The sequence below is a fragment of the Pongo abelii genome, chromosome 8 (assembly GCF_028885655.2).
Source record: "Pongo abelii isolate AG06213 chromosome 8, NHGRI_mPonAbe1-v2.0_pri, whole genome shotgun sequence".
Classification (NCBI taxonomy): domain Eukaryota; kingdom Metazoa; phylum Chordata; class Mammalia; order Primates; family Hominidae; genus Pongo; species Pongo abelii.
The window spans coordinates 82,515,073-82,530,929 of NC_071993.2; the positions used below are offsets into that span (position 1 = coordinate 82,515,073).

The 15,857-nt window shown below is 36.1% G+C and overlaps 1 protein-coding gene across 7 annotated transcripts in view; it reads right to left on the bottom strand.

The window, feature by feature from the left end:
- Window positions 1–15,857, bottom strand: part of CABCOCO1 (ciliary associated calcium binding coiled-coil 1) — a 103,237-nt gene that overhangs the window by 45,969 nt on the left and 41,411 nt on the right. Inside the window, exons 6-7 of one of the 7 annotated variants that reach the window (XM_054522550.2) lie at window positions 9,445–9,518; window positions 3,020–3,245 (exon numbers count right to left, since the gene is read on the bottom strand). The exons of 3 other annotated variants lie outside the window; for them this stretch is intronic. In XM_054522550.2, the coding sequence (XP_054378525.1) occupies window positions 3,239–3,245; window positions 9,445–9,518 (81 nt within the window). In that variant the 3' untranslated portion in view covers window positions 3,020–3,238. Of the gene's footprint in view, window positions 1–2,967; window positions 3,367–8,314; window positions 9,519–15,857 lie in introns of those variants that run through there. 3 more of the 7 variants (XM_054522548.2, XM_054522549.2, XM_054522547.2) reach the window with 3 other exon arrangements.

Consider the following 15,857-nt stretch of genomic DNA (forward strand, 5'->3'; position numbering starts at 1 on the left):
TTTTTTGCATGTAAAGCTGCTAACATGAATTTGTAAGTCAGTGTTTTTTTATTTTTATTTTTTATTTTTTACCTCTTCCTTTGTTGGTGACACATTTTTATTGCTTGCATACTTAAAAAAAATTGAAGTTCAATAACTTCGTGAGACCACATCTCAGTGTGTCATTCTTTATCTTTGTCTTTTAGAACAGTGGTTCCTGTTGTTCTTCAGATCCTGTGTTTCTTCCTTGCCCAAATGTTATTTCAATGATGTCTTTGAATGATTTTTTATTCCATTTGTTCTACTGTTTCCTTCAGAGACGGCAGTCCTATGCATGTTGAATCTTTCTTGGCTCTCTGGCAATCCTTGTTTCTATGTCCATTCCCTCACAGTTTTTGTGTGATTTTCTTTTCTTTTTTCTTTGTCTTTTTTTTTTTTTTTTGAGATGGAGTCTCACTCTGCTGCCCAGGGTGGAGTGCAGTGGTGCAATCTCAGCTCATTGAAACCTCTGACTCCTGAGTTCAAGTGATTCTCCTACCTCAGCCTCCAGAGTAGCTTGGATTACAGATGCCCGCCACCACACCCAGCTAATTTTTTGTATTTCTGTTAGAAACGGGGTTTCACCATGTTGGCCAGGTTGGTCTCGAACTCCTGACCTCAGGTGATCCACACACCTCAGCCTCCCAAAGTGGTGGGATTACAGGCATGAGCCACTGCACTTGCCTGATGACACCACTCTTAATGAAAAGAACAGGTCAAACATAACAAGATGCTGTTTTGAAAAGTCATTTCCCATCTTGCTCATCAGCAGTGCAAGTGTAGACCCTATGCTGAGTATTTTCTGTGTTTTTCAAAGCTAACCAAAAAAATGTGTGTGTGTGGAGGGTGTGGGGGTGAGAATCTAGATTTTTTTTTTTAATCATGTGTAACCTGTAACTATATTGTGTTCATTAACTGGAGAGATTAGGTTAAACTAGCAACTCAATGTGTACTCTCAATATTGTCTAAATAAATTGCACCTAATAATTGCTCTTTGGAGTTTATAAAGTAGGCCTAGCCTTTCTTAGTTTAAGTTGGAAATCAAACAAAACAGTTTTGTAACCATGCCCTTATGTCATTACCTTTCCAAGAAGTCCATCATAACTTTCATAATTTGTTTTTCTAAGACTCAAGAAAGCAATGATCAAACTAAATGTTTGGTTTAAGATACAGGAAGCAGGGCCTTATTAATACCTTCCTGAAACTCTGAGGCATTCAGAAGCAAATGATATATTGGAATTATTTTATTCCATTAGTAAATGTACCCAAAAAGTGATTTATGCAATCTAATGACTTTCTGTAAAATTAACAAGGTGTTTTCAAAGCACGTTTATAAAATGAAAAGTAATTGATGAAAGCTTTTCATTTGACATTTTTACTGGACTTTTTATTATGAATTGGAAATCAATTTCTAAGCACCTAGAAGATATAGGTATTGGGTAGAAATGAACACCTTTTTGTGAGAAATATGTCCCCTCAGTTTAATCAAATTTATTTATATAATAGAGTGACAAGCTGTTAGATGTGGTAAAATAATAGATATATTAATACCTTTCATTAGATAAACTTAAGGTGACTTCTCATAATGAATTGGTAAATATTTTATTTTAAACTTAATTGCTTGAACTTTTTCCAGTGAACTGTCTACTTTGTAGACAAGGACAAAGACCAAAATGACAACTTGATTGGTTGCCTTGGCCCCTTGCAGTCCTAATCTGCCTCCTAACCCCCATTTAGGAAATTAAAACACAAATACACATGCATATAAACACACTCAAATTCTGACCTTTGCTTCATGTTTAAAGAATAATACCTTTAGGGAAAATTATGCATATGCAAAATTATTCATACCTTTTTAAAACAAACTGTGGTTGCTTTTTACAAACAATTCATAACTATTTTAATTTACACTTAGTTGATTGAGCATTTTCCAGTGAATTGACTACTTTTTGGACTGAAACAAACAACTTGATTGGTTGTCATGACATCGTAGCCCTAATCTGCCTCCTGACCCTGACTTTGGAAATTAAAACACCTACACACATCATAATGTTCACGGACACAAATACACACCCAAACTCTGACCTTTGCTTCATGTCAAAAATAATAATCTCTTTATGGAAAATCATACCGATTTTATGGAAAACAAGTAGGAAGATTTCATTCCAACTACGCTTTGGGAGGAACTTTCCTATGTCAAAACACAGTAAAGGTTCCGTTAGTATATTAAATACTCTCGCAGACAGGGATGAAAACGGCCTCAGGTTGTTTTTATTGTATCAAGCCTGAACCACGCGGACCAGCATCCATTCAGAGCTTGTCATAATCTACCTTACCCATTAGATTCTATTTTCCAGTAATCTCAAATACATAACCCTGCTCAAGATGAGTTGTCTCTTCCCTGCTATTGGGTTAAAATATTACAATCATTCTTGTCTCTATGCCCTTGCTTGTGCAGTTACTAATTTTCACCTTCTCAAATCTGGAATATTCTTTGCTAACCTTTCTAAATTCTGCCCTTCTCTGAAGGCCCACCTCAATTCCCAACACTTCCAACAAAACTTTATTTTGCTGTTATATTCCGAAGTGATTCCTCCCTTTCTTGACCTCTATCTTGTTTTTTAAACTAAAGCTTTCCTGTTAATTTCCTAAATATTTAATTTTATCTTTTCAAATAGATTGCATAATTCTCTGATGTCTGGTACCGTATTACCCTCCTTTTTTGTTTTTCCACCATTATAAAGCATAGTACTGAACATGCAATACTTTTTGGTTGTTAAATAAAAGTATCAGAAATTTGTTTAATTTTGTCTCATTGTAGTTGTGGATCTCTAGGTACAGCACACTTTTTAAAAATTAAGTCATCATTAGGCTTTTCTTTTCCTGGTGGTTAAAGATGTTAACATTATATTAAAAATGAAGGTAATTTAAAGACCTTAAAGTTCCAATCACCAGAAAATTGATGTATTTATTTTCAAAAATAAGAATTCATAAAATAGTACTCCATTAAATATGAAAAGAATAGATTAAGTCAGAGGAAAAGTGCCCTTTATTCCAAAGTTCTTTCCTGTGTATGTTCTTAGAAGCCGGCTTCCCTCACCGTGTAGCCAACTTACGTCAGAATTTCAGATGTTTTGGAGCTCTTCAGGTCTATAGGATAATTTTTTTTGCCTCTTTTGTTTCCTTTGTTTTGCATTCCTTGGTAATTTTTTCCTTTTCTTCAAAACCTTGCAGGATGTTAGGAGGATGAAGTTTTTAGAATTGTGCCTGACACATAGTTAAGAATTCAGTAGTGTTCGCCATTACACTATTTTCTTTTTCTTTTCTTTTTTTCTCCCCAACTTGAGTCTGGTAAAATACACACAACTATTATTTAGTTTCATTTTTGCCTATCTGTATTTAAATATATATGATTGGTATACAGAAGAAAGCCGCAAGCCAAACAATCTCAGAAATACCTAGTATTGACCTATTAGAAAGTTTGGATTTTATTACAATCTTCACTTATTAAATGTTTATCAAGCATCTCATATTTGCAAAGCAGTTTGAGAGAGGTATTATTCAGAAATGAATCTTGACAATTTTCTACAATATGAATTTCTTATTTCAGTAACTAGAAATAAATGTTATTTAAAATGTAGAGGATATAAGACTTACATAAATAATTCAAGATTGAAAGTTAAAAGTGCCCCAAGAAAGGTAGAGATAAAAATGAGAGTTCACAGGGGAAAATGGAAGAGCTATTTTCAGTTTAGGGGTTAATAATTCATACGAGAGAGGATTTGAAATGAACTTTGGTGATAGAGCTGGTTTTGGACAAGCATAAATTTGAGAGAGGTGGGAAGATGTGATGAATTGTGGGTGCCTGCAAATTCCCTGTCACTCCCCCCATTGAAAGGTGGGGTTTATTTCTGCTCCCCTTGCGTCCTAGCTGACTCTGTGACTGCTTTAACCAATGCAACAAGACTGAAGTGTCTAAGAGGACTGGCAGCTTCTGCTTCCTCCCTGTTGCAACCCTCACCTTTAGGATATCCTAAAACTTACTTTGTGTGTCAATAATGAAGATATGTCAGTAATTTTCTTTTCTTACAATGAATGTCCTTGTCATGTTTTGGCATTATAGGAAATATAGAAAAAAATATATTGAATATTAAAAAATTATACGAAAACCTCTTATAATTTTATATCATCTTAAATATGAAGCAATTTAGGCTGGGAAATTTGCTTGTGGAAAATATTTTTAAATATTACAATTTGATTCCATTTATTTTAATTCCACAAAGATACTCCTCAAGAAAAGCAACCCCAAGAAACATAATTGTCAGATTCACCAAGGTTGAAATGAAGGAAAAAATGTTAAGGGCAGCCAGAGAGAAGGGTCGAGTTACCCACAAAGGCAAGTCCATCAGACTAACAGCGGATCTCTTGGCAGAAACCCTACAAGCCAGAAGAGAGTGGGGGCCAATATTCAACATTCTTAAAGAAAAGAATTTTCAACCCAGAATTTCATATCCAGCCAAACTAAGCTTCATAAAGTGAAGGAGAAATAAAATCCTTTACAGAGAAGAAAATGCTGAGAGATTTTGTCACCACCAGGCCTGCCTTACAAGAGCTCCTGAAGGAAGCACTAAACATGGAAAGAAACAACTGGTACCAGCCACTGCAAAAACATGCCAAATTGTAAAGACCATCGATGCTATGAAGAAACTGCATCAATTAACGGGCAAAATAACCAACTAATATCATAATGACAGGATCAAATTCACACATAACAATACTAACCTTAAATGTAAATGGGCTAAATGCCCCAATTAAAAGACACAGACTGGCAAATTGGATAAAGAGTCAAGACCCATCAGTGTGCTGTATTCAGGAGATGCATCTCACGTGCAAAGATGCACATAGGCTCAAAATAAAGAGATGGAGGAAGATCTACCAAGCAAATGGGAAGCAAAAAAAGCAGGGTTGCAAGCCTAATCTCTGATAAAACAGATTTTAAACCAACAAAGATTAAAAGAGACAAAGAAGGCCATTACCTAATGGTAAAGGGATCAATTCAACAAGGAGAGCTAACTATCCTAAATATATATGCACCCAATACAGGAGCACCCAGATTCATAAAGCAAGTCCTTAGAGACCTACAAAGAGACTTGGACTCCCACACAATAATAATGGGACACTTTAACACCCCACTGTCAATATTAGACAGATCAATGAGGCAGAAGGTTTACAAGGATATCCAGGACTTCAACTCAGCTCTGCACCAAGCAGACCTAATAGACATCTACAGAACTCTCCACCCCAAATCAACAGAATATACATTCTTCTCAGCACCATATCACACTTATTCTAAAATTGACCACATAATTGGAAGTAAAGCACTCCTCAGCAAATGTAAAAGAACAGAAATCACAACAAACTGTCTCTCAGACCACAGTGCAATCAAATTAGAACTTAGGATTAGGAAACTCACTCAAAAGCACACAACTACATGGAAACTGAACAACTTGCTCCTGAATGACTACAGGGTAAATAACGAAATGAAGGCAGAAATAAAGATGTTCTTTGAAACCAATGAGAACAAAGACACAACATACCAGAATCTCTAGGACACATTTAAAGCAGTATATAGAGGGAAATTTATAGCACTAAACGCCCAGAAGAGAAAGCAGGAAAGATCTAAAATCGACACCCTAACATCACAATTGAAATAACTGGAGAAGCAAGAACAAACAAATTCAAAAGCTAGCAGAAGGCAAGAAATAACTAAGATCGGAGCAGGACTGAAAGAAATAGAGACACAAAAAAACCCTTCAAAAAATCAACGAATCCAGGAGCTGGTTTTTTGAAAAGATCAACAAAATTGACAGACCACTAGCAAGACTAATAAAGAATAAAAGAGAGAAGAATCAAATAGACACAATAAAAAATGATGAAGGGGATATCACTACCAATCCCACAGAAATACAAACTACCATCAGAGAATACTATAAACACCTCTATGCAAATAAACTAGAAAATCTACAAGAAATGGATAAATTCCTGGACAAATAGACCCTCCCAAGACTAAACCAGGAAGAAGTTGAATCTCTGAATAGACCAATAATAGGCTCTGAAATTGAGGCAATAATTAGTAGCCTACCAATAAAAAAAAGTCCAGGACAAGATGGATTCACAGCCAAATTCTAACAAAGGTACTAAGAGGAGCTGGTACTATTCCTTCTGAAACTATTCCAATCAATAGAAAAAGAGGGAATCCTCCCTAACTCATTTTATGAGGCCAATATCATCGTGATACCAAAGCCTGTCAGAGACACAACAAAAAAAGAGAATTGTAGACCAATATCCCTGATGAACAATGATGCAAAAATCCTCTTATATAAAATACTGGCAAACCGAGTCCAGCAGCACATCAAAAAGCTTATCCACCATGATCAGGTTGGCTTCATCCCTGGGATGCAAGGCTGGTTCCACATATGCAAATCAATAAATGTAATCCATCACATAAACAGAACCAAAGACAAAAACCACATGGTTATCTCAATAGATGCAGAAAAGGCCTTCGACAAAATTCAACAGCCCTCATGCTAAAAACTCTTAATAAACTAGGTATTGATGGAAAGTATCTCAAAATAATAAGAGCTATTTATGACAAACCCACAGCCAATATCATACTGAATGGGCAACAACTGGAAGCATTCCCTTTGAAAACCAGCACAAGACAAGGATGCCCTCTCTCACCATTCCTATTCAACGTAGTGTTGGAAATTCTGGCCAGGGCAATCAGGCAAGAGAAAGAAATAAAGGGTATTCAATTAGGAAAAGAGGAAGTCAAATTGTCCCTGTTTGCAGTTGACATGATTGTTATTTAGAGAACCCCATTGTCTCAGCCCAAAATCTACCTAAGGTGATAAGCAACTTCAGCAAAGTCTCAGGATACAAAATCAATGTGCAAAAATCAATCACAAGCATTCTTATACACGAATAACAGACAGAGAGCCAAATCATGAGTGAACTCCCATTCGCAATTGCTACAAAGAGAATAAAATACCTAGGAATCCAACTTACAAGGGATGTGAAGGACCTCTTCAAGGAGAACTACAAACCACTGCTCAACGAAATAAAAGAGGATACCAACAAATGGAAGAACATTCCATGCTCATGGATAGGAGGAATCAATATCGTGAAAATGGCCATACTGCCCAAGGTAATTTATAGATTCAATGCCATCCCCATCAAGCTACCAATGACTTTCTTCACAGAATTGGAAAAAGCTACTTTAAAGTTCATATGGAACCAAAAAAGAGCCCGCATTGCCAAGGCAATCCTAAGCAAAAAGAACAAAGCTGAAGGCATCATGCTACCTGACTTCAAACTATACTACAAGGCTACAGTAACCAAAACAGCATGGTACTGTTACGAAAACAGAGATATAGATCAATGGAACAGAACAGAGGCCTCAGAAATAACACCACACATCGACAACCGTCGGATCTTTGACAAACCTGACAAAAACAAGAAATGGGGAAAGAATTCCCTATTTAATAAATGGTGCTGGGAAAACTGGCTAGCCATAAGTAGAAAGCTGAAACTCAATCCCTTAATTACACCTTATACAAAAATTAATTCAAGATGGATTAAAAACTTAAATGTTAGATCTAAAACCATAAAAACCTTAGACGAAAACCTAGGCAATACCATTCAGGACATAGGCATGGGCAAGGACTTCATGACTAAAACACCAAAAGCAATGGCAACAAAAGACAAAATAGACAAATGGGATCTAATTAAACTAAAGAGCTACTGCATGGCAAAAGAAACTACTGTCAGAGTGAACAGGCAACCTACAGAATGGGAGAAAATTTTTGTAATCTACCCATCTGCCAAAGGGCTAATATCCAGAATCTACAAAGAACTCAAACAAATTTACAAGAAAAAAACAACCCCATCAAAAACTGGGCAAAGGATATGAACAGACACTTCTCAAAAGAAGACATCTATGCAGCCAACAGATACGTGAAAAAATGCTCATCGTCACTGGTCATCAGAGAAATGCAAATCAAAACCACGATGAGAAACCATCTCACGCCAGTTAGAATGGTAATCATTAAAAAGTCAGGAAACAACAGATGCTGTGGAGGATGTGGAGAAATAGGAATGCTTTTACACTGTTGGTGGGAGTGTAAATTAGTTCAACCATTGTGGAAGACAGTGTGGCGATTCCTCAAGGATCTAGAACCAGAAATATCATTTGACCCAGCAATCCCATTACTAGGTATATAACCAAAGGATTATAGATCATGCATACATATGTTTATTGCAGCACTATTCACAATAGCACAAATTTTGATATTTTGTGCTTTCATTTTCACCCCATTCAAAATGCTTTTTAAATTCCTTTTTTATTTCTTCTTTTATCCATGGGTTATGGAGAACTGTGTATTTAGTCTGTACATATCTGGGAGTTTCTGTTACTGACTTCTAAAATTCAATTTTGATCAGAAAGCATACTTTGTATGATTTGAATCTTTTGAAATTAATTTAGACTTGTTTTATGGTCTAGAATATGAACTAACTTGTAAATATTTTTTGTGCAATTAAAATGAATGTTTTCTGTTGTTCTCCTTATATAAATGTCAATGATGTCAAACTATTTGATAGTCTTGTTCAAATTGTCTATATTTTTACTAACTTTGTCTTTATCAATTGCTAAAAGAGTGTTGACATTTACCATTATAAGAGTAAATATTTCTACTTTCCTTGTAGGTTTATTGGCCTTTGCTTCATATATTTTCAATCTCTGTTAAGTATATAAACATTTAAGATTGTTATGTCCTCTTGATGATTTGATGCCCTTTTTATTAGGAAATCACCTTCTTTCTCACTGGTCATATTCTTTGCTCTGACAGCTATTGAGTCTGATACTTATAAAACCAATCCTGCTTTTTATGATTGCTGTTAACATGGTATACATATTTTCCATAATTTCCCCACTTGCAAACTGTTTATGTCCTTATTCTTGTAGGGATTATATAGTGGGTGATATAGTTGGCAATCTGATCATCTTTACCTTTTTTCTTTTCACAAGAGGTGTTATGTTTAATGTGATAATTTATATGGTTAGGTATATATTTCTTTTTAGTGTGATAACTGATTTAGTTTGGTTTAAATCTACCATCTTGACTATTTGTTTCTATTTATCCCATAACGCCTTTGTTCTCTTTTTCTGCCTTCTTTTGTATTCAGTACTTTTGTATTTAATGTTATCCCTTCTGCTTGATTTTTAGCTACAAGTTTTTGTTTGTTTTTGGTGATTGATTTGGGGTTTGTAGTATACATTTGGGTCATTTGACCACCATGGCTTAAGAATCAGCAAATCCCTGGAGTGAAAAGCTGTCACACAGTATCAGGTTCACTTCTGTGTACCCATCTTCTTCCTGTAATCTTGTCCTCTTGATCCTGGCCACCTTGACATGCTCATATTCAGAGTTTTGATTCCCCTAGAGGAAGAGCAACACAAATATTGGGTTCACTTCAAAAATCTTTGCTTCTCTCTAGGATTGTGGCCTCTTAAATCCGGACTACCTTGGAAAACCTCCAATGCCTTCAAACTTACTTTTAAAAAAAGTATCCATTTTTCTATGTATTCTTGATTAGAGCATGGTTTCTTACAAGATAGTCCATCAGAGCTGAAACCAGGTGGACCAGCATCATTAGTTTTTGGATGAAGCGTTTTTCATATTTGAAAGATAAAATTATTTGTAAATTTTATGCCTTATTGTTAACATATTTCCACTTTTTTAAAAAGTGGAATATTTTTGTGTTTACAGAATATTTGGAGAATATAAATAGCATCACAACTACTTTAGGATTCAAACTGTGTTCAATGAAACTTAGGGTTCCTCCAGTTAACTCTAAGAGCTCCCTAAAGAAGCTATTATAATGATGTCTCCATCATTATCTCTATATTTATATCTCTCCCCCCCCTCCCCCCCCCACACAACATTAATTCAGCATGTCAAGTCTTCGGTCACAAAACTGTATGTGGAAATGAGAATCTGTGGCACAGAATAAAAATTTTCCATCAGTGATATACTCACAAAAAACTCACTGGAAAAATAATTTAAAATAATTTTTATCAGTAATCAGGCAAATTTCTTCTTGTTTTTGGCAAATAAATGCATTATGTTTATAAATCATTCTGCCTACATTTTGAGGTAACAAAAATTTAAATTTACAAATTATGTAAAGTGTTTATTTTTATGAAGTCACTCATGCTTTAATTCAAGTCGTTCCCCCTCTTAATTCATTTTATAGTTTTCGAATGGCAAGTAGAGCTAATGTTACCACAAACATTTCCATTAATCTGAAAAATGTGTTTTTTGAAAAGCTGCTCAGCACAAATAAGGCTATAAATAGAGCTTCTTTTGCTAAATAAGTTTAAATTAGTTACATTTCAAATAGTGATACAGTGTTGGAACCCTACGAAAAATGAGAGAAATGAGGGGAAGCAGGATTGAGTTGCTGTTGATATATATACATTTTTTTTTTTAATTTGAAGGGGACAAGTAAGTCAGGCCAATAGCGATTTAAATGACTTTAAAAAAATTTCCACTTTTTTGCCTTTTAGTTTTAGTGATTTAGTGGTTATTGGCATTTCCTTTAGTATGAAAAACGAATTTGTTTAAAGGCACTGATTTTGTGAATTTGTGTGAAGGCACTAGGCACTAACTGAAATTTTAACAGAGTTTTTATGGCTATGGCATAAAGCTAATAAAACAATCCAAACATGGTAGCCATAATTTAATGAAAGGTGACTCTCTTAAACTGACTTAGTTCCAAATGTCTGGTCTTATTTTAATTTAATGGCTCTGTTTCTAAGCAATAATCTAATTTTAAGCTTTTTGTTTATTCCAAGCAAAGTCAAACAATATGTACATTTGTTAGGAATAATCTTTGGGTGACACTTGAGTTGATGTATCCCATTAAAAAGGATTTGGGGAGCCTCTTTTGAGGAACCTGTCCAAACTGTTTCTTCTTATGGTTTGTAGAAATAGAAGGGATAAAATCAACTACATATCTCTCTTATTCAAAATTAACTGTTGAATGTTAAATATTTTCCACATCTATTCATTTTGGATTTATTGAAATAACTTTCAGAAGTAGGACTTCTTCCAAATTCTTACAGCATTTTAACCATAAAAGGCATAAAAATATTTTGCAATCCCATGGGCAGTAATCTGATATTTGGGAGGTTTTTTTAAAGAAATGAACAGTGTATAAACTTTCCAAATTAGAAGTTTATGCGTGGTCCATCATGTACAACATTTATTTCAGTGTCTATAATGTGCTGAGTCCTTGAAATACAAATTGGACAAAAGAAAGGAAAATAAAATTTATGGAGTACGCCCTATTTTGTAGGTATTTAAACTGTTATTTAATTTATTTCACAGCACTCCTACTAGGGTAGTAGATTGCTATGGTTTGAATGTTCCCATCTCCCCAACATTGATATGTTGAAACTTAGTCCCCAACGTATGGTGTTAAGAGGGGTGGCCTTTGGGAGGCAATTAGGTCATGATGGCTCCACCCTCATAAAGGGGATTAATGCCCTATGAAAGAAGCCAAAGGGAGTTTGTTCACCCTGTCCACCAAGTGAGGACACAGTAAGAGGGCACTCCTTATAAAGCAGAGAGCAAGTCTTCTCTAGACACTAGGAATCTGCTGGTGCCTTATCTTGGATTTACCAGTCTCTAGAACTGTAAGAAATAAATTCTTGTTGCTTATGAGCCATCCAGTTTATGTTATTTTTGTTATAGCAGCCTGAATGGACAAAAGAGAGATGTCATCTTAATTTTAATGAGGAGGAACCTACCATAAACCTGCAGTTAAGTAAATTGTCCTTGACTATAAAGGCAACAAATGAAGAGGTGAAATGTAAACACCAATAGAGGGAAGGAAAGAAAGGTACACCTTAAAGTAACCACTTCCATTGCATCCTCACAACAACACATTCATGAATTCATTCAATCACTCTCACTAGTTAGGATCTGGTATGTGTCTGTCTATGTGCTGGGCATGAGGGATGTAAAATAAGTAGTTGTGGAGCCTGACCTCAAGGTTACAGTATAAGATGTAGTAATAGATTGCAAATGCCAATGAGAGAGGAATGCCCAAGGCAAACTTACTTTGCCCTGTTAGTTAAGATGCTGTCCTATGCCAGGCCCTGTCTTGTTTATCTGCACAACAATGGGAGACAGCTATTAGTCCCCTTATTTTGTAGATGAAGAATCGAACTTCATAGAGATTAAGAAAATCGTTAATGGTAATCCAACTACTTGTGGTGGGGGGCTTACTTTTGAACCAAGCTCATGTATCAGCTTCTGTTTTTACCTTGTGCAAAACTTGAAATAATTCTCCACACTTTTTTGTGTTAATTATACAGAGTACATTCATTCAAGGTTAGTGAGCAGTGTATATTTTCAGGAGATTTCTTTAAAAAAAGTTCCATTGCAACACGTTTTTCTCACTAATACTGAAGATTCATTTAGTGATTAAAAACACATAAGCTTGTCATTAGAATGGTGAGTGTGGACTGTTCCCTTTAGCACGCTCTTCATCCCAAACATTGTTCAAAGCATCTCATGCCTCTGATTAGAAGTCAGCCTACTGAGAATAGCCACTACTGGGGTGGTCAGTGATGATGAAAACCTCCCCAATAAGGGATTCTCGAATGCCCAGATAAGAGGAGTGTACCCTCTGGACATTCACAGGTGATAAGTAGAAAAAGGCTAAACAGATAGTACATTATTTCATCTCCCTGAACTATCAGAATCCTTTCTTTTCTTTGCATCCTGCCAGGGAAGTTCTGCCACAACAACCTAATTGACTGTATGGCAAGCCTAGCAGCCTAGCAGACTCTTAGTGCCACTCCTGGGTGCTGGACCCCCATTCTCAAATCCCAAATCCTGAGTGCATACACATCAGCACATTCGCCTGCCTAACTTGCTATTTAATTATCTTCTGTTGGCTATCCTTATAGTCAATGCTCAGTCATGTTCCTCAGTGTTGCATCCCAATTTCTCCCTACACCTACTCCTGCCCAGTAAGTTTTCTGGACACCACGCACATACGTGAACAACCCAATTGGAATCTCATTTGAGGGTCAGTTTCCTGAGGCCACTCCTGGTATCAATTACTATAGAGTTAGGGTTCTAAGAGAAAATAGTGCACTGAAAATGGGTCATTGAGGAGGGTTTAATAAAAGGACTTCATACAAAGGTGCAGGCTGGTTTGAGGGAAAGTAACGGGGATGGCATAGCACCCTATCTCCGTTATTATCCCTTGGATGATTGGGAAAGAGGAAGGAACAGTTTCCAGAATACAGGGAGAAGAGCTGCATAGACAGGACAGAAACTATAACCTGTGAAGGATGCACCCAACATGTAGTGATTCAATGGGGAGGGAGCTGGGAATGAAACCACCCCAGCCTCACGCTTTCTCCCACCCAGGCACCCTGCCAGCATAGGTAGAAGCCCAGGAAGCAAGGGAGCCTCTGGATGGTTTCCATAACATTAGCATTCTGAGGCACAATGTAGGGTAGAAAAAGGGGTCTGGAGAGGCAAATACAAGATATCCAAGCAGCGGGCCAAATATTTAACATAGGACTGTTTATGTTATTTAAAATGCATTTGGGAAGCAGCTATGTTCAATTATAATTGTTTTTCCCTAGATAGCTAATTATGTTGAATAGGTGACTGCATTCATTTTGTGAAAGCGGAACAATTAAATATTCAGAATTCAGCCAAAGAGTTTATCTTAAGGAACATTTCAAGTTTTGAAAAATTTACATTTATATCAGAGTTATGCTCATTTGCATTTAATGATCATATTATTTCAAAAACATTCATTATTTAACAAAGAATAATGAACTGCGTTCCCCTCTCTTTTCTCAATTTTGGCTGTAATTTAATACATGGTACAGTGTTCGTTTTCATAAACTGCACATAAACTGAAACATATATATTTGGTTAGCAGTATTTATTACATAAAAAGAACACCATGGGGTTCTTGGGTAGAAAGTATAAAGAAATGGAAAGGGTTGTAAAAGAATAATTTAAAATAACTTCGTTACACTACTATTTATATCATCCTTTATTCTTTTGGAGTGTATGTTTAGAAGGTAATAATTCAAACTATGTTCTATTTTGTTTGGGTTTTAACTGTTGAAACTTCTATAGGTAATCAATATCACATGGTGCTTAACTGAAAAATGATCTAAACAGTCTCTTTCATTCATGGTTGTCTTTGATACTTTTAAGGATTAACTGAAGTCTTTGCAGAGGAAGCTTCAGACAGTAGTTAAGCTTGTGGACGTTAGTCATAGATTTCATGTTTTAAAAATATGGTTGAAGAGGTGTTCACCCTCTACGGTTGTTGTGAAGATTATGTGTGTGTAATATTTAAAGTGCTTAGTGCCTAGCATACAGTAAATGCTCAACTAACTCCACTTCCCTTTGCCCTACACGTTTGCCTAGTTAACATGTTATGCCTAGATCTCTTCACAAAGATAACTAACTCAGAGGAGCCTTCCTTGATCCACTGATTATAAGAAGTTCTCTAATATACCTCTTTAGAGTAACCTCTATTTTTCCTTTACAGTACTTGGTTTGTAATTATATGCCTGCGGGTTTACTAAATTAATGTCTGTTTCTCTTGCTAGGCTCTGAGCATTTTGAAACTGTGTTTGTTTTGCTAGCCAGTGTCACACGATAGCAGTAAAAGTAATATTTGTACAGAAACTTACTGACTGACAGAAAGTCTCCAGAGTACTGGGAATGCTGGTAGGCATACTGCATTTGTTCAATAAATACCTTGATAATCAGGTGGCAACAGACACTGACCTGGAAATGCATTTAGAAGACAATGATCTTCAACCCAGAATTGTTCCTGAGTGGAAAGTACTTGCTGAGCTTTAACTGTACAGCAGCTTTGATCATGTGAAATTAAAATGTATGCTTCTTCCTGTTCCAGAAGCCAAAGAGTACAGGGAGTCCAGTGTCTGTCTGGCTGAAGTACCAGATAAGGTTTTAGAGTTACCAGTAGCAAGTCTTGCTCACAAAAGACTTAGCTTCAAACACTGAAGCACCTCTCTCCATAACTTTAGTCTCAATTGTTAAGAAAATATTTTTCAAATGAATAAATTTCGTTTGCACAAATCAAAAGAATTTGAAGTTTGCTTATACTATGAACAGATATTTATTAAGCACCTATTATGTACAATGGTTTGGGAGACAAGCCATTCATGGAGGAGAACTGTTTTTTTTTTTTTAACCAGAAATCCAAGGGGGCTCTTCTGAGATTGAAGAGCAATAACAGGAGGCTAGAGTGGGTTGTGCAAGAAGCAGCCAGACACAGTGGGGGAGAAAATTAAAAAAAAAAAAAAAGGAGTAAGCATTTTGGGGATGATTGAAATATGGGGCAAAAGAGAGAGATTTCAGCTGCTGTTATGAATGGGAAATGTATTAGTTATCTATTGCTATGTAACAAATTACCCCAAGCCTGGGCGCTTAAAACAGCAAATATTTAGAAATACATAATTCTGTGGGTCAGGGATCTGAGCACAGTTTAGCTATGTGGTACTTGCTCAGGGTCTTTCATGATATTTCACTGAAGCTGTCAATCAGGCCTGCATTCATCTCAGGGATCAATTAGAGGAGGATCTACTTCCAAGCTCACTTAGGCATCTGTAGGTGGGCCTCAGTCTCTGGCCTGGTGGGCCGCTCCAGATGCTGCCAAGTGTCCTTATAGCATAGCAATCGGCATCACCAGTGCAAGAT